Raw genomic sequence first — 27,588 nt, 5'->3', positions numbered from 1 at the left:
CTTAACTATAGAGAACAAACTGATAGTCACCAGAGGAGAACATGAGTAGGGTTGATGGGCTAAATAGATAGGGATTAAGAAGTGCATTTGTTGTGATGAGGACTAGGTGTTGTATGAAACTGCTGAATCACTACATTGTATACCCAAAACTAATATTATACTATATGTTAACTAAATGGAATTTAAATTTTAAAAAATCTTAAAAAAATAAAGTTATCTAAAAGATGAGAAACAAAATGATAAATTATAACTTTAATAGGAGTAACTATATACCTTTAAAGTTTATTTTAAATTATCATACAGAAAATTCAACATTTTTGATCTATAGTTCTATCAATTTTAATACATGTATGGAGTCATGTAACCACCAGTAAAATCAGGATATGGAACAGTTCTATCAATGTTAAAAAAAAAAGTCTCAGGGCACCTGGGTAGCTCAGTTCAATAAGCATCTACCTTTGACTCAGATCATGTTCCCAGAGTCCTGGGATTGAGCTCTGCATTGGGCTCCCTGCTCAGCCGAGTCTGCTTCTCCCTCTTCCCTTCCTCCCTGCTTGTTCTCTCTCATTAATTAAGTAATTAATTAATTAAATCATAATAAATAAATAAATAAATAAATAAAATCTTAAAAAAAATCTCATGTTACCCCCTTACAGTCACACCTTCCCACTCCTAACTCCTGGGAACCACTGACTTGTATTTTTATTTTAATATTACTATAGTTTTCTCTTTTTGAGAAAGTTATATAAGTAGAATCTCAGAATATATAACTTTTTTAGACTGGTTTCCAGTCTAAATGTCCTATTTATCAAGACTGTTACATGTGTCAATAGTATATTGCTGCTATTAGGAAATATAATTCCTTTGTTTGGATGTGCCACAGTTTACTCTTGGAAGACATTTAGGTGAATTCCAGCTTTTGGTAATTATAAAAAGAGTTACTATAAACATTTATGTACACGTTTTTCCTTTTTCCATTGTAAATACCTAGGAGTGAGATTACTTGGTCTCATGATAAGAGTATATTTAACTTTATAAGAGAAACCGTCAAATTGTTTTCTGGAATGGCTGTATGATTTTGTAGTCCTACCAGCAGTGTATGAGAGTTCCAGTTGCTCTATATTCTTGACTATACTTGGTATGGTCAGTCTTTATAATTTTAGACATTCCAATAAGTATGTAGTCGTATGTCTCTGTGATTTTCATTTACATTTACCTAGTAACTTATGATGTTAAACATCTTGAAATAGCTATATTTTTTAAAACACAGTAAGGCTTTATAAAAATAAACATGCTATACAGCAGAATCTAAACATTCTCCCAGAACCCTATCCTAACAATATTCAATAAAGGATGAGGTTTTACCATGACAGTCAAATTTAGAATATAATGGCATTGAAAGAAAAAGAATGTATTTTTTAAATCCTACCTTTTCTTGCTGAAACCAAGCCTGCCAATCCTGAAACAGTAATCACTCCAATTTTTGGAAGAAAATCTCGAGGTGGATTCTTCAGATAGACATACACATCTTTTAAGAAATAAGTTAAAATGAGTGAGAAATATCAGAAAGGAAGACAGAACATGAAAGACTCCTAACTCTGGGAAACGAACTAGGGGTGGTGGATGGGGAGGTGGGCGGGGGATGGGGGTGACTGGGTGACGGGCACTGAGGTGGGCACTTGACGGGATGAGCACTGGGTGTTATTCTACATGTTGGCAAATTGAACACCAATAAAAAATAAATTTGTAAAAAAAAGAAATAAGTTAAAAATTAATATAAATGGCTTACTAAATTAGGCATTCTATATATGATGCAGAAATGCTAAAGAGATTTGCTAAGATAGAAGATGGTTTAAATACTCTTCAAAAATGCTACGCAAAACAATGATTTGAGTAGTGAATTAAAAAGCTAGTTAAAATAGTTACTTGTACAAAATAAAATCTTCCTTCAATAGCTGATTTAAGAATTGTTTTCTTTTTTTTTTTTTTTTTAAATTTTTTTTGTTTTATTTATTTATGATAGGCACACAGTGAGAGAGAGAGAGGCAGAGACACAGGCAGAGGGAGAAGCAGGCTCCATACACCGGGAGCCCGACGTGGGATTCGATCCCGGGTCTCCAGGATCGTGCCCTGGGCCAAAGGCAGGCGCCAAACCGCTGCGCCACCCAGGGATCCCAAGAATTGTTTTCTTAATACAGACAAATGTTACTCTCTAATGAAATATGATGCTACAGTTCACATATAAGCATGGATTACTATAAAGTAAATGCCTGTGTATGTATTATATTTCTCTAATGGAGATGCTTCTGGCCTTATCTGCTCAAATTTGATAGGATCAAGTAGAAATAGAAATAAATACTTTATTAAGGAATTTCGAATAATTGACTAGGGATACATGTAGCTTATAGACCCTGCTTGCCACTACTTCCCAATACCCAGAGCACCATTACTCTTAGTTAAAACCAATGATCAGGATGAGAAGTGAGCCTAGACCAAAAGTAGATGAAGAGTGGTCACAAGTCTAGATTTTTTGGCTTTTTATATATTTAAATTATTTCTGTTTCCATGCAACCCCGAAAAACAGATTCTATCACAGTTAGTTATTTAATGGCAATAACTTATTTAATCATATTCCTCAAGACTGATGAGGAATATAATTTACAAATAATTCCTATATACCTCAAGTAATGATAATACAGGTATAGGTCATCAACATCATGGAGACATTTAAAATTTTAGCTGATCTTTCTGTCTCCCATACACATTTATTTTAACAACCGGCTTAGGCTAAGAATATTAGAAAGATATATCTACTGCCAAATACCATTATCATACTAAGGAGTCAAATACAATTGCTTCCTAACATTATCTCAAATATTCTAGAGTGACTGATTGGTATTAATGTCTCCTAGCAATAAATAGCAAAATTCTAAGTATTTTAACAGCAAATAGCACCTATTTAAACTAATTGATAACAATGGAGACATGTTTCTAATTTATGCTTTGAGTATATAATAGGGGCTTTGCAGCTAAAATAGACCTCAGTTTGAGTCTAGGCACTGCCACTTACTAGTTATGTGACTTTAACAACTTACTTAACCTTCCTGCATCTTAGTTTTCTTATCTGTAAAAAGGGAGTAATTATAGGGTGACCTGGGTGGCTCAGCTGGTTGCGTGTCCAACTCTTGGTTTTGGCTTAGGTCATGATCTCAGTGTTGTGAGACAGAGCCCTGTCTCACGCTCTGTGCTCAGTGCAAAGTCTGCTTGTCCCTCTCCCTTTGCTCCTCCCCACCTTGTGTTCACACTTGCTCTCGCACTCTCTCTCTCTCTCTCAAATAAATAAAGGAATAATTATAATACCCACACTCTTAGAATTGGTACGGAAACTAAATTAGATAAATTATGTAAAATGCTTATCATAGTGCCTTAGCATATAATAATTGCTTAATAAATCATAGGTACTATTACTTTGTTGTTGTTATCATAAAGTGCTATACAGAGTATCTTCTCAGTTGGTAAAACATGATAATGAATAACCACGTTTATTTTTCTCACATTTACACCTTACAAGTTAAAAAGATAATAGTGCATTTCTAATTATGGATGGCTAACTCACCTACCTTTTCCAAATTGTACTGTATCCATTATCCCATTTTTCATAAACACATAAACACCCTAAGCAAAAAGAAAAAAAGGACATCTGCATGTTTGAAGATGTTGATAATTAAATCAAATAGTCCACATCTCTGAGACCATATTAAAATCTTGACTTAGCATTGGACCCAAGTCTAAATCTAACTTCCCTATTTATTCACATGAGAATACTCATTGAACTTAGCTTCTTTTCATTTCTTGCTTTTCATTCTATTTAACATGGATAATACTTGTTCACTATTTTCCTCATGTAAACAGGTAAAGTAATGCCTATAGAGCATCTCACAGATAATTTATTGCAGAAATACAATGATTTATCATCTTATTTTATAAAGACTTAGAAAAATGAATACAATTTAAATAAAGCATGGATAGAGGCATATTTCTCCTGAAAAGCAACATCTGATTAATAAGGATGTGGCAGCAATGACATAATGATTTGTGAAGAAAGTAGTAACAGCTAGCCTAAAGAAAGTACTTCATCTTCTTTTTTTAAGATGAATTAGAATGAGAAAAAAATCTAAATAAGATATTTATCTCAGGAGAGAAACCATCCTATACAGGCTAGTGTTTATATTATTTTTAAATAGGAATATAAATTCTCTACAAACCAAGATTATATTAACCCACTGAAGTGATTAAAATTTTAAATCAAAATTTGCTCTTTTACCTATTTCTAACTAATTTATTTGAATATAAGAAATATGGTTACACTCATTTACTGAGTGGTAGGTACTATCTTAATTACATCAGAAGACAAATGAAGGCAGAGAATTATTTACCTACAGTAACTGCCCATAGTCATGCTAGACTCTACTGAAGAAAGCAGAAAATATAACTGAAATATACAGTCTCCATCTCTGAACTAGCCGCCATGAAACCATGATAAAAACAAAAAAAGATTTTCAAAGCAAAGAACACAGAAATAATTATATTAGGAAAAAAATGTCATTACTATTGTTATATCTTGGTATAAGTAACTTTGTCTCAGATATTTTCATGGAAATCAGAGATGTAAAGGTTCATCTCTTCATTGTGGTTTCAAGCTGTACAAACCACCATAAACCTTAACTGCCACTTAGTTACTTCTCTTTAAAGACTGTCTCTTAAGAAAACCTCACCTTTGAGGTTATAATACCTATTGACCAGCTGATTGAAAATCATGTAGCTGTTGAAGAAGAATAGTAGTCACTTATCTTGGGAAGTTTTCCTTAGCTTGTTTACAAATTCACTTTTATCACTGTAGGTCACTGCCATCTAAATTTCAAAACACTAAGGAGAGGAGTAGGAACTGAATTTGCCCTATAATATTTTAAGTTTAATGCAGAATGCAATTTGAGTCAGAAGTAATTTTTAAAGAACAGATTATGTTTTAGGAGAAAATTAGAAAGAAAAAGATTTTTTTAAGATTTTATTTATTTATTCATGAGAGGCACAGAGAGAGAGAGAGAGAGGCAGAGACACAAGCAGAGAGAGAAGCAGACTCCATGCAGGAGCCCGATGTGGGACTCGATCCTGGGATTCCAGGACCACTCCCTGGGCCAAAGGCAGGCACTAAACTGCTGAGCCATCCAGGGATCCCCAAGAAAAAGCTTTTTACAGTGAAGATGAAATGCATTCAAAGTGCCCTTTTTCAATCTATTCACTTTAACATATTAACAAAATAAATGTTCTTTTAGTCTTAAATTAGGTGATAGTAACAATAGCAATTTAAGGATCTCTCAGAACAATTTACCTCACTAAAAACAAATTTAAGAACACTAAGGTATATTAGGTCTCAGGAGACTTAAGTATGAATCATCCAGTTGTTGGCATATAGCATTAGGGGCATGATTCAAATCCTTATTAGTTAATATGTTTTCCTTTCAGATCAAACTATTAGGAGTGTATGATACAACTAAACTATTAGAGTTGTTTGACATGGATGCCTGGGTGGCTCAGTGGTTTAGCGCCTGCCCTCGGCCCAGAGTGTGATACTGGAGTCCCGGGATCAAGTCCCACATCAGGCTTCCTGCATGGAGCCTGCTTCTCCCTCTGCCTATGTATCTGCCTCTCTCTCTCTCTCTCTCTCTCTCTCTCTCTCTTTCTCTGTCTCTCATGAATAAATAAATAAAATCTTTTAGAAAAAGTTGTTTGACAGACAAAAATTTTAAAAACTAACACCACGTATTCATCAGATGTTTTAAATATCATCTGGAATGACTAGAATTCACATTTAGTGTTTCATAAAATCATTAGAATTTTTTTAAAGAATGGATTAGAAACAAAAAAGAACAAGGGTTATATCTGAGAAAAAGTTGTGTGGTAATTAGGCCAGAATGATGAAAACAATGGTACCAGCATTATCCTTACAACACTGACATTGGAGATGCTGATGCTGATGCTAACACACCTTGTTAATGTGAAGATAATGAAACATCAATATTTTATCAGCTTACTCCATCACTCTGCTGTTGGATAATGCTGACTAAAGGCTAAATATTAAAGTAAGTTGAATTCTGTTTTTCCCAATAGCTGACTATATTCAGAATGGTCTTATGAGCTAAACTCAACAAGTTAACATTTTGCTTAGCCAAAAAAAGAACAATTCAGAAATACTTTCACAACTTCTTGTAAACAGCCAAACAACTATACATGAAAAATAACATAAATGCTTGCTGAACTATCTTAATCTATACAGTAATGTTATTGTAGATTAAATATTACAAATATGGCCACAAATTCTTTGCTGCTATTCATATTCAGAGGTGGCATCTAATTCCATTCCTTTTAAAACTAGGTTGGCCTTTGTGACTTAAAATAGAATATTCTAGAAGTGCCTTTCTTGGACATCTGATGATAAATAAGAAGCTTCATAAATTCTGCCAAGGATCTCTTGTAAGTATCTGACAATGCTGAGATCACCATGCCTCTGGCCACACGTAGGTGAGTTAGTAACATTCTTAGCTGAACCCAGCCTTCTAGCTCTTTGTGACAAGGTACTAAAGATGAGAATGAAAGTGTGTTAGGGCCTCCAGATCAACCCATTCACCTGGTGAATGTCACTGAGTAACTTCTATCAGTACCAAATGCAGCCAAAGAATCTCCTGTCTAAATAAATCAGAAACCTCCAACATTAAACCACTATTAGAACTTACTTACCTTGCACCAGCCAATATAATGACTAGTTGTAGTGCGGATAGATGCAAAGCCCATCTGTAAATGACCGGGTTGCTCTTCAACATATTTAGACTGCAGAGGTGGTGCAGTATATATGGGGAGCTAGAGGCAAAAAAAAAAAGTTCATGTTAAAAATATAAAATAGCTGGACTTCCTTTTCAAGGAGTATAGCAAAAGAGAAATCATCAACCTTCCTGCTAAAAGCAACTAAAACTGCTGATAAAATATTAAAAAAAAAATCTTGGGATGCCTGGGCAGTTCAGTCGGTTAAGCATCTACCCTTGGCTCAGGTCATGATCTCAGGGTCCTGGGATCAAGCCCCACATCAGGCTCTCTGCTCAGCAGGGAGTCTGCTTCTCCCTTTCTCTCTGTGCTTGTGCACACTCTCTCTATCAAATAAATAAAAATAAAATCTTTTAAAAAATCTTAAGTGGAAGGAAAGATCCAGTAAGCTATTTATAAAGACTATTATGAAGCCTCAAACAAAATAAAACAGAAACACAGAGATAAACTATAAAGCCAGCTTTTTACTTTGTCATCATTTATTTTAAAATAGATGGTTTGGGGATCCCTGGGTGGCGCAGCGGTTTGGCGCCTGCCTTTGGCCCAGGGCGCGATCCTGGAGACTCAGGATCGAATCCCACATCAGGCTCCCGGTGCATGGAGCCTGCTTCTCCCTCTGCCTATGTCTCTGCCTCTCTTTCTCTCTCTCTCTGTGACTATCATAAATAAATAAAAATTAAAAAAAAATTAAAATAGATTGTGGAGTATGCAATCAGGAAACAAAACCTAGAAAAAGCTTGAGGTACGCAATCTTATTGGGGACCCTATAAGTTGGCATCTCAATGTTTTACATCCTCAACTTAAGAGTGAATTAGAAGGGGAGTCTGGGTGGCTCAGTCAGTTCAGCATCTGCCTTTGGCTCAGGTTATGATTCTGGGGTCCTGGGATCAAGCCCCACATTGGACTCCCTGCTCAGCGGGGAGTCTGGTAGGCTTCTACCCCAGTCTCCTGCTCATGCTCACTCTTTCACTCCCTCTCTCAAATAAATAAATAAAATCTTAAAAAAAAAGCTGTCTTAGCTCTGGGAGATTCCTGAGGGCATTAGGAAGCTGAATCCCACCCTTAAAGAGACAGCACAAGCAGCCTGCTGAGATCCAAGGTAGAAGCAGCAGTGTGAAAAACACCTGAGGCATATGGTAAGGAAAGTTATTTACTCAGCTCAGAACACATCCCACATAGGCAGGGATCCCAGGGAGGCCCTTACAGGAATAAAATAAAATAAAAGAGAAGGCTGGTACCATTTCCCTCCCTACTCCTCGGCAAAAACACAAGGCCTCTTGAGGGAATCAGTGCAATCCTGACAGGAACTACAAGCCCTGTGCCCTGCGATTTAGCAGATCTACCCATTCCAGTCATGCTTGCCTCAGTCCCAGCACTGCAGGTCCCCTCTCTGAGAAGACCAGCATAAACCTTATCACCAATGCATCCCCTGACCTGCACATTTTGTGGGGCCTTAGTCCTGGCAGTAGTGGCTCATCACATCCTGGGGACAATGAGCACACTTTTATTAAAACTATGCTCCCTACCCATGCGTGCTTTTTGAACCAACTACAGATAGCTCTGGTTTCAGCCCACACCAGTGCCACCTTACTATAAAAGTGTGCACCCCACCCACTAGTTTCAAGAGCAAGAGACCTAGCTGACTTTCCTAACACATAGAAACAGACACAGAGAGTTAGACAAAAATGAAGAATCAAGAGAAATATGTCCCAAATGAAATAACAGGACCAAACCACAGCAAGAGAACTAAGAGAAACAGATATAAGTAATATGTCAGATACAAAATTTAAAATAACTATCAGGGAATCCCTGGGTGGCTCAGTGGTTTAGCACCTGCCTTTGGCCCAGGGTGTGATCCTAGAGTCCCGGGATCGAGTCCTGCGTCGGGCTCCTGGCATGGAGCCTGCTTCTCCCTCTGCCTGTGTCTCTGCCTCTTTCTCTCTCTCTCTGTGTGTGTGTGTGTGTGTGTGTCTATCATGAATATATAAATTAAAAAATCTTTAAAAAAATAAAATAACTATCATAAAGATATGCACTAGACTTGAGAAAAGAGTGGAGAACATCAGTGAAATTCTTAACAAATAGATAAACATGAACCAATAAGAGATGCTGAACACAATGAATGAAATTAAAAATAAACTTGATGGAATTAACAGCAGGCTAGAAGAAGCAGAGCAACGAATTAATGACCTGGAAGACAGAGTAATGAAAAGTAAACTGAGTCACTGAGAAAAGAAATATGCAAAATGAGGATAGACGTAGGAAATTCAATGACTCCAACAAGTGCAGTAACATTCACATTGTATGAATCTGAGAAGAAAAAGAGAGAAAAGGGGTAGAAAAGTGTTTTGAAGAAATAGCTGAAAAATTCCCTAATCTGGGGAAGGAAACAGATAATCTAGATTGAGAAGTCACAGACATCCCCCAATAAATTTATCCCAAGGAGGTCCATACAAAGACACATAATAATAAAATGGCAAAAAATGGTGATAAAAAATAATTTTAAAGGTTGCAAGAAATAAAAAAGATACATGTATACAAGAGAAACATCGTAAATCTATCTGCAGATTATTCAGCAGAAACATTGCAGGCCAGAAGAGAGTGGCATGATAAATGAAATGAGCTGAAAGGGAAAAATCTGTAGCCAAGAATATTCTATTTAGCAAGACTATCATTGATAATAAAGGAGAGATAAAGAATTTCTAAGGCAGGGGCAGCCCGGGTGGCTCAGCGGTTTAGTGCCACCTTCAGCCCAAGGCCTTATCCTTGAGACCCAAGATCAAGTCCCATGACAGGCTCCCTGCATAGGGCCTGCTTCTCCCTCTGCCTGTCTCTCTGCCTCTCTCTCTCTCTCTGTCTTTCATGAATAAATAAATAAAATCTTAAAAAAAGAATTTCTAAGACAAACAAAAACAAAAGGACTTTGTAACCACTAAACTAGTCCTACGAGAAATATTAGAGAGGACTCTGAGTGGAAAGGAAAGATAAGTAAGGCTACAAAATGTTAAAAAAAAAACAGTAAAAATAAATAACTTTGTAAATACAGTGAAGGGATTCACAAAATAAAAGGATGCAAAATATGACACCATATTGTCTAAAATGTGGGGACAGATGAGTAAACAATGGGTTCAAATATAGGTAACCCTCAACTTTTTATAGATTGCTACATACAGAAGATGTGATATATAAATCTAATGGTAAGCACAAATTAAAAAAAACACAGTAATATATAAGAATAAAGAGAAAGGAACCTAAGTATATCACTAACAAAAACCCGTAAACCATGAAAGACAGCAAGACAAGAAAGGAAAAAAAAAAACTACACAACTACAAAACAAGTAACAAAAAGGCAATAAATATCTATCAATAATTAATTCGAAGGTAAATGGACTAAGTGCTACAATCAAAACACACAAGGTGACAGAGTAGATAAAAAAAACAAGATCCATCGGGATCCCTGGGTGGCGCAGCGGTTTGGCGCCTGCCTTTGGCCCAGGGCGCGATCCTGAAGACCCGGGATCGAATCCCACGTCGGGCTCCCGGTGCATGGAGCCTGCTTCTCCCTCTGCCTGTGTCTCTGCCTCTCTCTCTCTCTCTCTCTCTCTCTCTCTCTCTCTGACTATCATAAATAAATAAAAATTAAAAAAAAACAAGATCCATCTATATACTACCTACAAGAGGCTCATTTCAGGACTAAAGACACCTGGAGATTAAAAGTAAGGGAATGCAAAAACATTTATCATAAAAATGGATCTCAAAAGAAAATCAGAGTAGCAATACTATATCGAGCAACACAGATGTTAAAACAAAGAATAACAAAAGACACTATGTAATAACAAAGAAGACAACCAAACAGAAAATATAGTATTTTTAAATATATACAAACCCAACATGGGAGCACCCAAATACTTAAAACAGTTAATAACAAATATAAAGGAAGTGATTAATAGTAATACAATAAGAATAGTGGACTTTAATACTTCACTTACAATAAATGGGCAGATCAATGAAACAGAAAATCAAAAAGAAACAGTGGCTTTGAATGACACAGCAGAACAGATGGATTTAGCAGATATATTCAAAATATTCATCCTAAAACAGCAGAATACACATTCAAGAACACATGCAACATTCTCCAGAACAGATTACATATTACACATAAAACAAGTCTCAACAAATTAAAAAATACTGACGTCATACCATGCATCTTTTCTGACCACAATAGTACTAAAGCCAGAAACTGAGCAAAAGAAAAAAATCTTGAAAGAGCTCAAGTACAAGGAGGTTAAATAACATTCTACTAAACAATGAATAGGTGCACCAAGAAATCAAAGAAGAAATAAAAAATTATGTAGAAACAAATGGAAATGAAAGTACAATGGTCCAAAATAAGTGTGATGCAACAAAAGCATTTCTAGGAGGGAAGTTTATTGCAATATAGGCCTACCTCTAGAAGCAAGGACATTTTTTAAATGTCCTTTATTCTTATATAGAGAGAAGCAGGCTCCCTACTGAGCAGGGAGCCCAATGTGGGGCTCCATCCCAGGACTCTGGAATCGTAATCTGAGCTGAAGGCAGATGCTTAACCCACTGAGCCACCCAGGTGTCCGACTGTTAGATCTTTATTTTATTACTGCTTTAGTTTTATAGCTGATAATTTGTTTGTTCAAATGGTCTGTTTCTTCTTCCTTCAGATTTTTAGGTTATATGTTTCTAGGAATTTATCCATTTCTTCTAGGTTGTCCCAATTTTTTGGCATATAATATTCTGTAATATTCTTTTACAATGGTTTGTATTTCTGTGGTGTCAGTAGTTATTTCTCCTCTTTCATCTTTTTTTCCTCTTTCATCTTTTATTTTGAGTACTCATTTTTTTTCTTTTGATGAGTCTAGCTAGAGCTTTATCAAATTAGTTGATCTTTTCAAAGAACCATCTTCTGGTTTCATTGTTCTGTTTTTGGGGTTTTTTTTGTTTGTTTGTTTTTTTAGTTTCTAAATCATTTATTGATGCTCTGATCTTTATTTTCTTTCCTCTTCTGGTTTTGGATTTTTGTTATTTTTTTTAGGTTCTCAGGTATAAAGTTAGGTTTTTAAGAACCTAACTCCTAACTCTCTCCCCTCCCTGCTTGTGTTCTCTCTCTCTCTCTTGCTATCTCTCTCTCTCAAATAAATAAAATCTTTAAAAAAAGCCTAACAAACAAAAGTCCAGGACCAGAAGGCTTCACAGGCAAATTCTAGCAAACATTTAAAGAAGAGTTAATACCTATTCTTCTCAAACTCTTCCAAAAAATAGAAGAGGAAGGAAAACTTCCAACTTCATTCTATGAGGCCAGCATTACCCCAATTCTGAAACCAGATAAATACATTACAATAAAGACAACTACAGTCCAGTATCTCTGATGAATATAGATGCAAAAGTCCTCAACAAAACCAAACCCAACAATATTATTAATAAAAATCATTCACCAATATCAAGCAGGATTTATTCCTGGGATGCAAGGATGGTTCAGTATTTGCAAATCAATCAACATGATCATCAAAAAGAGAAAGGATAAAAACCATATAATCACTTCAATAGGCAAAGAAAAAGAAGTTGACAAAGTACAAAATACATTCATGAAAAAAACCTTCAACAAAGCAAGGTTAGGGAGAACATATCTCAACATAATAAAGGCTTTATATGAAAAACCTTAGTTAGCATCATACTTAATAGGGAAAAACTGACAAGATTTCTCCCAAGATCAGGAACAAGACAAGGATGTCTACTCTCACCACTTCTTTTCAAAGTATTACTGTAAGTCTCAGTCATAGCAATCATATAACAAAAAGAAATAAAAGGAAACTGTACCTTAAGGATAAAGTAAAACTTTCACTATTCGCAGATGACATACTATATATAGAAAATCCTAAAGACTCCATCAAAAACTACTAGAACTGATACACAAATTCAGTAAAGTCACAAGACATACAAGACAATCATAAAAACTACTAGAACTGATACACAAATTCAGTAAAGTCACAGGATACAGCATCAATGTATAAAAACTGTGCATTTCTATATACTAATAATAAAGCAACGGAAAAAGAAATTATGGAATCAATCCCATTAAAAATGAAAAACTAATAAAAATGAAAAAAGAAAAAAAAATACCTAGGAATAAACTTAAACAAGAGGTAAAAAGGCCTATACTCTGAAAACTATAAAACACTGATGAAAGAAATTGAAGATGACATTAAGAAATGGAAAGACTTTCTACACTCATAGATTAGAAAAACAAATATTGTCAAAATATCTATGCTACCCAAAGCAATGTATAGATTTAATGTAACCCCTATCAAAATACTAACAGTATTTTTTACTAAACTAGAATAAACTATCCTAAAATTTATATGGAACAAGACCCCAAATAGTTAAAGCATTCTTCATAAAGCAAAATGAAAATAAAACAGCATCATACTCTCTAGCTCCATCCATGTCCTTGCAAATGGCAAGATATCCTTCCTTTTATGACTAAATAATATTCCATTATATAGTGTGTGTCTATGTGTATCACATCTTCTTTACCTATTCATCTGTCCATGGACATATTAGCTACTTCCATAATTTGGCTATTGCAAATAATGTTGCAATAAACATACGGGTGCATGTATCCCCTTGAATTAGTGTTTTTTAAATTTTTTTAGGTAAATACCCAGTAGTGCGATTACTGAATCATAGCATAGTACTATTTTTACCTTTTTGAGGAACCTCCATACTATTTTCCACAGTAGAGGAATAAAATGGAATAAAATGATGGACAGTAAATATATTGATATATAGATAAACTGATGGTTACTAGATAGGAGGTACATAGGTGGATGGGTAAAATAGATGATGGGGATTAAATATTACATTATCAAGATAAGTACTAAGTAATGTATAGAATTGTTGAATCAGTATATTGCACACCTGAAATGAATAAAATAGTATATTAAAATAAAATAAATAAAAGTGGAATTAAAATTAAAAGCTTAATAGAAAAAGAACTCAACAGATAAGTTAAATAGACTGGATACAGTTGAGAGATTTAGTGAACTGGTAAACCTAAAGAAATTATGCAAAGAAATAAAAATATGAAACATATAATATAGAATGAAAAGAAAGGGGCAGGGATAATATTTAAATAGAATGGCCACGATTTTTCCAGGACTGAACTAAACACTTGAGAGATTCAGAAATCCAACATATCCCAAATAAGATAAAGAAAAAATAATCCCCAATTAGATACATAATAGTAAAACTCCACAGGGCCAATGACAAAGAAGGGATTTTAAAAATAAAAGCCAGATAACAGATTAGCTTCAAAGGAATAAATACTAGATAAAATTTTGATTTCTCAAAAACAGCATTGTACAAGATATCTTCAATGTGCTAAAAGGAAGTAACCCAACTGGGAATTATATACTCAATAAAATATTTCTGTTTCAAAAATGGGGGGGGGGGGCATAGGGACACATTCAGACAGATAAGACCCAAGCTAGTCTGCAACGAAATCACCCTCATTAAGCAGTTTATTTACTTACTTACTAGATCATACTTATTTACTTGATCACTAGTTTATTATTAAAGTATATAACTCAGAAATAGCCCAATGGAGGAAATGTACAGGGCAAGGTGTGGGGAAAGGGCATGTAGCTTCCATGCCGTCTCCAGATGCACCATCCTACCAACATCTCCATGTGCTCAATGTGGAAATTCTTCAAACCCCATACTTTTGGTTGCCTTTTTTAAAGATTTATTTATTTATTCAGAGAGAGAGCATGTGAGAAGGGGGACGAGCAGAATAAGAGGTAGAGAAGCAGACTCCTGACTGAGTGTGGAGCCTGATCTAGAGCTCTATCTCAGGACCCATAAGATTATGACTTGAGCCAAAACCAAGAGTTACACACTCAAATGACTGAGCCACCGAGGTGCCCCTCCTTTTGGTTTTTTAAAAAGGTTTCATTTCATAGGCATGTTTGATTAAATCACTGGCCATTGGTGACTGACCCCCATTACTGATTTGGAAATTTTAAATGATGTACTTGAGGCAGAAAAAAATATTTTTACTGAGAAGGTCTGAGATACAAGAAGGAATGATTACCAAAGAAAATAGTAAATATGTGGGTAAACATAAGTAATGAATAGATGAAATAATAAGGTTTTATGCCTGTATTTTAAAAATAGAACTAAATTTCTGAATATCAATATAGTATAAGAGGTGATGACATAAATTAAAATATTCTAAGTTCTCAATATTGTTCAGATGGAGGGTAAATATATTGATCACACTCAAAAGAAATGGAGGTTAAAACTTCTAGGTTCATCCCTGAAAGAAAATCAGAAGTCACAATTAAGAAACTTTGTTGTGTAGAAAAATAAAAAGGAAAAATAATTAAAAAAAAAACCCACAAGAAAGAAAAGAACAGAAGAAGTAAAAAAAACAAAAAACAAAAAACAAAAAAATCCACAAATGTTTGTAGAATTCTAAAGGTAATAACTATAACAAATACAAATGGATAAGATGATCTAATTAAAAGCCAATGAAGACATCAGATTGCATAAACATAGTCACATTCTATGCATGAAACATTCCTATAATAACTATTTAGAAAGGCTGAAAGAAAATTTTAAATGCATACTGGACAAATTGCAACCATAAGAAAGCTACCACAAGCTATATTAATATTAGATAAGTTTTTTTAAAGTATTAAAAAATAGACCTTAAGACAAAATGCATTACTAGATATAAAGTGACTCTATCAAGACAAAAAGTTGAAAGATGAATGGCTAAAGAAGATGTGGTCTATATATATAATGGAATATTAGCCATTAGAAATGACGAATACCCAACCATGTGCTTCAGCATGGATAGAACTGGAGGGTATTATGCTGAGTGAAGTAAGTCAATCAGAGAAGCACAAACATTATATGGTTTCACTCATTTGGGGAATATAAAAAATAGTGAAAGGGATAAAAGGGGAAAGGAGAGAAAATGAGTGGGAAAAATCAGAGAGGGCGACAGAACATGAGAGACTCCTAACCCTGGGAAACAAACAAGGGGTAGTGGAAGGGGAGGTGGGTGGGGAGACGGGGTGACTGGGTGAGGGGCACTGAGGAGGGCACTTGACGGGATGAGCACTGGGTGTTGTACTATATGTTGGCAAATGGAACTCCAATAAAAATATATAAAAAATGTTTAAATAACCAGAGATATTACAGTCTTAAATGTGAATGAATCTATCTGAAAAGTAAATGAACTGCTTCAACACAAGAAGGATAAAAAGATCACATTGAGACAAGTAAGAGAGACAAAGACAAAATCTCCCCAAAAACCCAAACTCTTGTCAAGACAACACACAACAGAGAAGTATCTAACAAGTCCAGTGTTTATCCTGGAGGAGTGAGGGGTTGATAGCCCACATATGACACCCCAACGCCTGGGATCTGCACTGTAGAGATGAGCCTTCCAAAGTCTATCTTTTTAGAAAACCAAAGGGACTAATATCCAAGAGATTCAAAGCACTATGGGAAACAGATTCCCTTTTTAAAGGGCCTCTTGGAGCACTGGGGTAGCTCAATTGGTTGAGTGTCCGACTCTTGACTTTGACTTAGGGTTGTGGGCTTGAGCCCCACATCAGGCTCCAACTTTCAGTAGGGAGTCTGCTTGAGATTTCTCTCTCTCTCCACACCCCCACCATGCTCTCTTTCTCTCATTCTAAAAGTAGTTTATAAAAGTTTTTAAAAAATAAAAAAGGGAGGTGGGGCAAGATGGCGGAAGAGTTGGATCCCCAAGTCACCTGTCCCCACCAAATTACCTAGATAACATTCAAATAATCCTGAAAACCTACGAATTCGGCCTGAGACTTAAAGAGAGAACAGCTGGAATGCTACAGTGAGAAGAGTTCACGCTTCTATCAAGGTAGGAAGACGGGGAAAAAAGGAAAGAAGAAACAAAAGGCTTCCAAGGTGGAGGGGCCCAGCGAGGAGCCATGCTAAGGCCTGGGCGAGTGACCCCAGGACAGGAAAGCCCCGGACCAGAGGAGCAGGAGCTGCACCAATCTTCCGGGACGGAACGAGACTCCCAGGGAGTTAGAGCAGGACCCCAGGAGGGGCGGGGATGCCCTCAGGCTCACACGGACACTAACAGACACCTGCGCACCAGGGAGAGTGCGCCACACCCCGTGGCTGAGCTCCCTAAAGGGCTGCAGCGCGCGCCCGGCTGGACCCTGGAGCAGCTCGGAGGGGCTCGGGCGGAGGCTATGCGAGGAAGGGGCTGCACGGCCGGGAGCGCGAATCCAACAGCGAAAGGCCCGGGAGCACAGGGCGCCGGGCACACAGACCAGGATCTGGCCTCTCCCGGGAGGCTTTTTGATTTCTGTTTGCTTCCGCCCACCCTTTTCTTCTTTCTCTTTTTATTCTCTTTTTCTTTTTTCTTCCTTTTTTCGTTTTCTCTTTTCTTTCCTTCTTTCTCTCCTCTCTTTTTCTCCTTTTCCCAATACAACTTGTTTTTGGCCACTCTGCACTGAGCAAAATGACTAGAAGGAAAAACTCCCCTCAAAAGAAAGAATCAGAAATAGTACTCTCTCCCAGAGAGTTACAAAATTTGGATTACAATTCAATGTCAGAAAGCCAATTCAGAAGCACTATTATAAAGCTACCTGTGGCTCTGGAAAAAAGAATAAAGGACTCAAGAGACTTCATGACTGCAGAATTTAGATCTAATCAGGCAGAAATTAAAAATCAATTGAATGAGATGCAATCCAAACTAGAAGTCCTAACGACGAGGGTTAACGAGGTGGAAGAACGAGTGAGTGACATAGAAGACAAGTTAATGGCAAAGAGGGAAACTGAGGAAAAAAGAGACAATTAAAAGACCATGAGAATAGATTAAGGTAAATAAATGACAGCCTGAGGAAGAAAAACCTACATTTAATTGGAGTTCCCGAGGGCACCAAAAGGGGCAGAGGTCCAGAATATGTATTTGAACAAATCCTAGCTGAAAACTTTCCTAATCTGGGAAGGGAAACAGGCATTCAGATCCAGGAAATAGAGAGATGCCACCCTAAAATCAATAAAAAACCATTCAACACTCGACATTTAATAAACTTGCAAATTCAAAAGATAAAGAGAAGATCCTTAAAGCAGCAAGAGACAAGAGATCCCTAATGTATATGGGGAGAAATATCAGATTAACAGCAGACCTCTCCACACAGACCTGGCAGGCCAGAAAGGGCTGGCAGGATATATTCAGGGTCCTAAATGAGAAAAACATGCAACCAAGAATACTTTATCCAGCAAGGCTCTCAATCAGAATAGAAGGATAGATAAAGAGCTTCAAAGACAGGCAGGAACTAAAAGAATATGTGACCACCAAACCAGCTCTGCAAGAAATTTTAAGGGGGGCCTCTCAAAATTCCCCTTTAAGAAGAAGTCCAATGGAACATTCCACAAAAAACAGGGACTGAATAGGTATCATGTTGATACTAAACTCATATCTTTCAATAGTAACTCTGAACGTGAATGGGCTTCATGACCCCATCAAAAGGCGCAGGGTTTCAGACTGGATAAAAAAGCAGGACCCGGGATCCCTGGGTGGCCCAGTGGTTTAGCGCCTGCCTCTGGCCCAGGGTGCAATCCTGGAGACCCGGGATTGAATCCCACGTCGGGCTCCCGGTGCATGGAGCCTGCTTCTCCCTCTGCCTATGTCTCTGCCTCTCTCTCTCTCTTCCCTTCCTCCCTGCTTGTTCTCTCTCATTAATTAAGTAATTAATTAATTAAATCATAATAAATAAATAAATAAATAAATAAATAAATAAATAAATCTTTTTTTTTGTTTTTTTTAAGATTTTTATTTTTTTATATTTTTTTTATAAATTAATTTTTATTGGTGTTCAATTTACCAACATACAGAATAACACCCAGTGCTCATCCCGTCAAGTGTCCCCCTCAGTGCCCGTCACCCATTCACCCCCACCCCCCACCCTCCTCCCCCTCCACCACCCCTAGTTCATTTCCCAGAGTTAGAAGTCTTTATGTTCTGTCTCCCTTTCTGGTATTTCTCACACATTTCTTCTCCCTTCCCTTATATTCCCTTTCACTATTATTCATATTCCCCAAATGAATGAGAACATACACTGTTTGTCCTTCTCCGGTTACTGTGGCCAAGTTCAAAAAGGGTGTTGCCTGAGTTCTCCTCTGGGATTTTGATGGAATCTTGTCTCACATTTAGATCTTTCATCTATTTTGAGTTTATCTTTGTGTATGGTGCAAGAGAGTGGTCCAGTTTCATTCTTCTGCATGTGGATGTCCAATTTTCCCAGCACCATTTATTGAAGAGACTGTCTTTCTTCCAGTGGATCGTCTTTCCTCCTTTATCGTATATTAGTTGACCATAAAGTTCAGGGTCCACTTCTGGGTTCTCTATTCTGTTCCATTGATCTATATGTCTGTTTTTGTGCCAGTACCACACTGTCTTGATGACCACAGCTTTGTAGTACAACCTGAAATCTGGCATTGTGATGCCCCCAGATATGGTTTTCTTTTTTAAAATTCCCCTGGCTGTTCGGGGTCTTTTCTGATTCCACACAAATCTTAAAATAATTTGTTCTAAGTCTCTGAAGAAAGTCCATGGTATTTTGATAGGGATTGCATTATACGTGTAAATTGCCCTGAGTAACATTGACATTTTCACAATATTAATTCTGCCAATCCATGAGCATGGAATATTTTTCCATCTCTTTGTGTCTTCCTCAATTTCTTTCAGAAGTGTTCTATAGTTTTTAGGGTATATTTTGAGAACCATTTGAATGGTAAATGGTTCTCCAACCTTTTATGTTCAGGTTGTAGGTGTCCTTCTGTCTAAAATGAGTCTCTTGTAGACAGCAAATAGATGGGTCCTGTTTTTTTTATCCAGTCTGAAACCCTGCGCCTTTTGATGGGGTCATTAAGGCCATTCACGTTCAGAGTTACTATTGACAGATATGAGTTTAGTGTCATCATGATATCTATTTAGTCCTTGTTTTTGTGGATTGTTCCACTGAACTTCTTCTTAAAGGGGAGTTTTAAGAGTCCCCCTTAAAATTTCTTGCAGAGCTGGTTTGGAGGTCACATATTCTTTCAGTTCCTGCCTGTCTTGGAAGCTCTTTATCTCTCCTTCCATTTTGAATGAGAGCCTTGCTGGATAAAGTATTCTTGGTTGCATGTTTTTCTCATTTAGGACCCTGAATATATCCTGCCAGCCCTTTCTGGCCTGCCATGTCTCTGTGGAGAGGTCTGCTGTTACCCTAATATTCCTCCCCATGAAAGTCAGGGACTTCTTGTCTCTTGCTGCTTTAAGGATCTTCTCTTTATCTTTGGAATTTTCAAGCTTCACTATTAAATGTCGAGGTGTTGAACGGTTTTTATTGATTTTAGGGGGGGATCTCTCTATTTCCTGGATCTGAATGCCTGTTTCCCTTCCCAGATTGGGAAAGTTTTCAGCTAGGATTTGTTCAAATACATATTCTGGCCCTCTGTCCCTTTCGGTGCCCTCGGGAACCCCAATTAAACGTAGGTTTTTCTTCCTTAGACTGTCATTTATTTCCCTTAATCTGTCTTCATGGTCCCTTAATTGTTGTCTCTTTTTTCCTCAGTTTCCCTCTTTGCCATTAACTTGTCTTCTATGTCACTCACTCGTTCTTCCACCTCGTTGACCCTCGTCGTTAGGACTTCTAGTTTGGATTGCATCTCATTCAATTGATTTTTAATTTCTGCCTGATTGGATCTAAATTCTGCAGTCATGAAGTCTCGTGAGTCCTTAATGCTTTTTTCTAGAGCCACCAGTAGCTGTATAATAGTGCTTCTGAATTGGCTTTCTGACATTGAAGTGTAATCCAGATTTTGTAACTCTGTGGGAGCGAGGGCTGTTTCTGATTCTTTCTTTTGAGGTGAGGTTTTCCTTCTAGTCATTTTGGTCAGTGCAGAGTGGCCAAAAACAAGTTGTATTGGAACACGGGGAGTATCACTGGTCCGTCTAGCTGGTCTTCTGCGGGAGGGGCCTGCTGTGCTGGTTTTCGGGTGTTAGCACTCTCCTGCCCTGGGTGCTTGGCAAGCTGTGCAAGTCAGTACACCTGCACCTGCCCCCAGGAGCATCTAAGCCAGTGTGGACTGGGACACTATGGTTAGTTACTCTCCAGGAACTCCACTCCAGAGCTGGAAATCTGGGCGCCACTATTTTTTTTTCTCTTCATTTCACCTTCCACCTGGGAGGCGGAGGGGTCTCATGGGAACAAAGGCCTCACAGGACAAACAGCTCATACCTCAGTATGGCAAGAGCCAGGGCATCTCCAGCCAGGCACTGTCACCTGAGTAGCAGTGTAGCAGGCCCCTCCCCAGAAGAATTGCTGGAGGACAAGGGAAAAGCAAGTGTACTGAACAATAAGCACTGGTAAGCTCCAGGAATGATGGAAAATAGTATATAGAAATAGAGGGTCACTTTTTTAAAATTATGACTCATTTTTAAATCAGGTTAAGAGTTTTAAATATTTTTTTTCTCTTTTCCCACATTAACCACATTATTTTACCAAATCTTCATTTTTGTTTTATCCATTTTGATTTTATATTTCTACAATTACAATTATAGACAATTTCTACAATTGTCTATAAAGACAATTACATGTCTTAGAATTCCCTTCAACACATTCAGTTTAATTTTGGTAGATGTACGAAATATGACTTTCTTTTTTGTTTTTTTCTGTCTCATTTTGTTTTACAATGAAGTTAGTACCTTCTAACAGAAGACCAAAATACACCCAGAACTAACTGGAACACCATGTTGGTTCATTCTGTAAGACTATATCCTCTCTTCCTTCCCATTGTGCCTCCCTCTTTCATCTTGTTTCTGTTTATGTACTCAATGTGGGGTCTTTATATAAGTATTACTGGTTTATATTAAATTTGGGATTGAGCACCTTGCAACATACAGAACAAAATACATTCAGAACCATGAGGATCATCCCCTAGATCCACTCAGGGAGACTAAATTCTCTCTCCACCACGACTTCCACACCACCACCATCCACTCTGTTTTCTTTTCCTTTCTTTTTTTTCTTCTTCTTTATTTTAGTTTTTTACTATTTTTTTAAATTTGTTATTCACATTAGTGGTCCTTTTGTTATATTTTCTTCTGTTCTTCTTTCTATTTTCTGGTCTCTGACCTGTTCAGAATCGTCTAGGGCGTATTTTCCTTAGGTCATGGTTGATATTTTTGACTCAGCTCACTCACACAGATACTCTACACTGGAAAAAAAATGACTAGAAGGAAGAATTTACTACAGAAAAAAAAACAGAGGCAATACTCTCTGCCACAGAGTTACAGAGTGTGGATTTAAATATGATGTCAAAAATTCAAATCAGAAGTACAATTATAAAGTTACTGGTGGCTCTGAACAAAAGGGTAAAGGACTCTAAAGACTTTGATACTGCAGAATTGAGATCTAATCAAGCCAAAATTAAAAATAGATTAAATGAGATGCAATCCAAACTGAATATCTAACAGCTAGGCTTAAGGAGATGGAAGAGACAGTGTGTGACATAGAAGACAAGTTGACAGGGATCCCTGCGTGGCGCGGTGGTTTGGCGCCTGCCTTTGGTCCAGGGCGCGATCCTGGAGACCCGGGATCGAATCCCACGTTGGGCTCCCGGTGCATGGAGCCTGCTTCTCCCTCTGCCTGTGTCTCTGCCTCTCTCTCTCTCTCACTGTGTGCCTATCATAAATAAATTAAAAAAAAAGTATTTAAAAAAAAAGAAGACAAGTTGACAGAAAGGAAGGAAGCTGAGAAAAAAAGATAAAAACAATTAAGAGCCCACAAAGAAAGGCATAGGAAAATAAATGATAGCTTGAAAGGAAGAATATATAGCTAATTGGGATTCCAGACAAGGGAGAGAAAGAGAGAGAGAGAGAGACAGAGAGAGAGAACAACAAAGTATCATTGAACAAATCATAACTAAGAACTTCCCTAATCTGAGGAAGAAAACAGGCATTCAGATCCAAAAGATAGAGAGCACCCACCAAAAAAAATCAACAAAAACCGACCTCAACATTTAATAGTGGAACTTGCAAATTTCAAGGATAAGGAGAAAATCCTTAAAGCAACTCAAGAAAAGAGATTCTTAACTTATATGGGGGGCAGCCCCGGTGGCCCAGCGGTTTAGCGCCGCCTGCAGCCCGGGGTGTGGTCCTGGAGACCCGGGATGGAGTCCCACGTCGGGCTCCCTGCATGGAGCCTGCTTCTCTCTCTGCCTGTGTCTCTGCCTCTCGTTCGCTCTCTCTGAATAAATAAATAAATAAATCTTTAAAAAAAAGATTTAACTTATATGGGGAAAAATATCGGATTAACAGCAGACCTCTCCACGGAGACCTGGCAGGCCAGAAAGGGCTGGCAGGATATATACAGGATACTGAGAGAAACATGGAGCCAACAATACTTTATCCAGCAAGGATGGCATTCAGAATAGGAGAGGTAAAGAGATTCCAGGATAGGCAAAAACTGAAAGAATATGAGACCACCATTCCAGCTCTTCAAAAATAATAAGGGGGACACTGTAAAAGAAAGAGGGAGGGGATCCCTGGTTGGCGCAGTGGTTTAGCCCCTGCCTTTGGCCCAGGGCGTGATCCTGGCGACCCGGGATCGAATCCCACATCGGGCTCCCGATGCATGGAGCCTGCTCCTCCCTCTGCCTGTGTCTCTGCCTCTCTCTCTCTCTCTCTCTGACTATCATGAATAAATAAAAAAATAAAAAAAAATAAAAAAAGAAAGAGGGAACCCAAAGAAACAATCCACAAAAACAAGGACTGAATAGACATTACGATGACACTAAATTCATATCTTTCAATAGTTAGTCTGGACATGAAGGGCTAAACAATCCCATCAAAAGACACAGGGTACTGGACTGCATAAAAAAAAGCAAGACTCATCTATATACTATCTACAAGAGACTCATTTTAAACGAAGGAAACATCAGGCCTGAAAAGGAAGGTGTGGAGAAACATATACCATTCAAAAGGCACTCAAAATAAAGATGGGGTGGCAATCCTCATATCAGATAAATTACAGCTTATCCAAAAGACTGTAGTAAGAGATGAATAGGGACACTATATCATACTTAAAGGGATTATTCAACAAGAAAACCTAACAATTATATTTATGCTGCTGATGTGCGAGGTGCAAGTATATCAATCAACTGATAACCAAAGTAAAGAGATATTTGGATAAAAATACACTAATAGTAGGAGACTTCAAAATGACACTACAAGCACTGTCTATCGAACAATAACACCTGACAATCATGAATATTTATTCCCCTAATATGGGAGCTGCCAAGTATATCAATCAATTAATAACCAAAGTTAAGACAGACTTAGATAATACACTCATAGTAGAAGACATCAACACAGCACTCTGCAAATTACAGATGTTCTAGCAGAATATCACCAAAGAAACAAGGGCCTTAAATGATACACTGAACCATATGGATTTCACAGATACATACAGAATTTTCCATCCAAACACAACTATATACACATTTTTCACAAGTGCACAGAGAACTTTCTCCAGAATAGACCTCATACTGGGATCACAAATCAGGTCTCAGCCAAAACCAGAAGACTGGGATTGTCCCCTGCATATTTTCGGACCATAATGCTTTGAAACTAGAACTCAATCAAAAGAAAAAATTTGGAAGAAACTCAAACATGTGGAGGTTAAAGAGCATCCTGTAAAAGATGAAAGGGTCAACCAGGATTTTAAAGAAGAATTAAAAAGATTCATGGAAACTAATGAAAATGAAGATACAACCATTCAAAATCTTTGGGATACAGCAAAAGGAGTCCTAAGAGGGAAATACATCACAATACAAGCCTCCCTCAAAAAATTGGAATAAACTCAAATACAAAAGCTAACCTCACACCTAAAAGAACTGCAGAAAGAATAGCAAGATGCAGAAGAAGGGAGATAATAAAGACTAGAGAAGAACTCAATGAAATAGAAACCAGAATAACTAGAACAGATAAACAAAACCAGGAGTTGGTTCTTTGAAAAAATTAATAAGATAAATAAACCATTAGCCAGCCTTATTAAAAACAAAAGAGAAAAGACTCAAATTAATAAAATTACGAATGAAAAAGGGGAGATCACAACCAATACCAAGGAAATACAAACGATTTTAAAAACTTATTATGAGCAGCTATACACCAATAAATTTGTCATTTTGAAGAAATGGATCCATTTCTGGAAAACTGCAAACTACCCAAACTGGAACAGGAAGAAATAGAAAACCTGAACAGGCCCATCACCAGGGAGAAAATTGAAGCAGCCATCAAAAATCTCCCAAGACACAAAAGTGCAGGACTAGATGGCTTCCTAGGGGAATTCTATCAAACGTTTAAAGAAGAAACAATACCTATTCTACGAAAGTTGTTCCAAACCATAGAAAGGGAGGGAATACTTCCAAACTCATTTGAAGAGGCCAGCATCACCTTAATTCCAAAACCAGACAAAGACCCCCTCCCCAAAAAGGAGAATTATAGATGAACATCCCTGATGAACACAGATGCAAACATTCTCAACAACATACTAGCCAATAGGATCCAACAGTACCTTAAGAAGATTATTCACCATGACCAAGTGGGATTTATTCCTGGGATGCAAGGCTGGTTCAACACTCATAAAGCAATCAACATGATAGTTCATATCAACAAGAGAAAAAACAAGAACCATATGATCCTCTCTTTAAATGCAGAGAAAGCATTTGACAAAATGCAGAATCCATTCCTGATCAAAACTCTTCAGAGGGTAGGGATAGAGGGAACTTTCCTCAATACCTTAAAAGCCATCTATGAAAAGCCCACAGCAAATACCATTCTCAATGGAGAAACATTGGGAGCCTTTCCCCTAAGATCAGGAACAAGACAGGGATGTCCACTCTCACCACTGCTATTCAACACAGTACTATAAGTCCTAGCCTCAGCAATCAGGCAACAAAAAGAAACAAAAGACATTCAAATTGGCAAAGAAGAAGTCAAACTGTCCCTCTTTACATGACATGACTGTACATAGAAAACCCAAAAGACTCCACCCCAAGATTGCTTGAACTCATACGGCAATTTGGCAGTGTGGCAGGATACAAAATCAATGTCCAGAAATCAGTGGCATTTCTATACACCAACAATGAGGGTGAAGAAAGAGAAATTAAGGAGTCAATCCCATTTACAATTGCACCCAAAAGCATAAGATACCTAGGAATAAACCTAACCAAAGAGGTAAAGGATCTATACCCTAAAAAATACAGAATACTTCTGAAAGAAACTGAGGAAGACACAAAGAGATGGAAACATTCCATGCTCATTGATTGGAAGAATTAATATGGTGAAAATGTCAATGCTCCCCAGGGCAATTTACACATTTAATGCAATCCCTATCAAAATACCATCGACTTTCTTCAGAGAGTTGGAACAAATCATCTTAAGATTTGTGTGGAATCAGAAAAGACTCTGAATAGCCAGGGGAATATTGAAAAAGAAAACCAGACGGGGGCATCACAATGCCGGATTTCAGGTTGTACTACAAAGCTGTGGTCATCAAGACAGTGCGGTACTGGCACAAAAACAGACACATAGATCAATGGAACAGAATAGAGAATCCAGAAGTGGACCCCCAACTTTATGGTAAACTAATATTTGACAAAGCAGGAAAGACGATCCACTGGAAAAAAGACAGTCTCTTCAATAAATGGTGCTGGGAAAATTGGACATCCACATGCAGAAGAATGAAACAAGACCACTCTCTTGCACCATACACAAAGATAAAATCAAAATGGATGAAAGATCTAAATGTGAGACAAGATTCCATCAAAATCCTAGAGGAGAACACAGGCAACACCCTCTTTGAACTCGGCCACAGCAAATTCTTGCAAGATACATCCATGAAGGCAAGAGAAACAAAAGCAAAAATGAACTATTGGGACTTCAACAAGATATGAAGCTTTTGCACAGCAAAAGATACCGTCAACAAAACTCAAAGACAACCTACAGAATGGGAGAAGATATTTGCAAATGACCTCTCAGAGAAAGGGCTAGTATCCAAGATCTTATTAAACTCAACAGCCAAGAAACAAACAATCCAATCATGAAATGGGCAAAAGACATAAACAGAAATTTCACCAAAGAAGACATACACATGGCCAACAAGCACAGGAGAAAATGCTCCACATCACTGGCCATCAGGGAAATACAAATCAAAACCACAATGAGATACCGCCTCACACCAGTGAGAATGGCAAAAATTAACAAGACAGGAAACAACAAATGTTGGAGAGGATGTGGAGAAAGGGGAACCCTCTTGCTTGCACTTTTGGTGGGAATGTGAACTGGTGCATCCACTCTGGAAAACTGTGTGGAGGTTCCTCAAAGAGTTAAAAATAGATCTGCCCTACAACCCAGCAATTGCACTGCTGGGGATTTACCCCAAAGATACAGATGCAATGAAACGGCAGGACACCTGTACCCCAATGTTTATAGCAGCAACGTCCACAATAGCCTAACTGTGGAAGGAGCCTCAGTGTCCATCATAAGATGAATAGATAAGGAAGATGTGAGATATATACACACACACACACACACACACACACAATGGAATATTATTAAGCCATTAGAAA

At 37.4% G+C, this 27,588-nt stretch overlaps 1 protein-coding gene across 3 annotated transcripts in view; it reads right to left on the bottom strand.

The window, feature by feature from the left end:
- APOOL (apolipoprotein O like) overlaps window positions 1-27,588 on the bottom strand; it is a 133,589-nt gene that overhangs the window by 62,430 nt on the left and 43,571 nt on the right. For all 3 annotated transcript variants that reach the window (XM_055337927.1, XM_055337929.1, XM_055337928.1), the window contains 3 exons: window positions 6,796-6,915; window positions 3,621-3,675; window positions 1,430-1,528 (listed from right to left, as the gene is read on the bottom strand). In XM_055337927.1, coding sequence (XP_055193902.1) covers window positions 1,430-1,528; window positions 3,621-3,675; window positions 6,796-6,915 — 274 coding nt within the window. The remainder of the gene's footprint in view (window positions 1-1,429; window positions 1,529-3,620; window positions 3,676-6,795; window positions 6,916-27,588) is intronic.

The sequence above is a fragment of the Nyctereutes procyonoides genome, unplaced genomic scaffold (genome assembly GCF_905146905.1).
Source record: "Nyctereutes procyonoides isolate TBG_1078 unplaced genomic scaffold, NYPRO_anot_genome, whole genome shotgun sequence".
Taxonomy (NCBI): domain Eukaryota; kingdom Metazoa; phylum Chordata; class Mammalia; order Carnivora; family Canidae; genus Nyctereutes; species Nyctereutes procyonoides.
The sequence above is the reverse complement of the archived record's forward strand: the minus strand, read 5'-3'. Positions and strand labels throughout refer to the sequence as shown.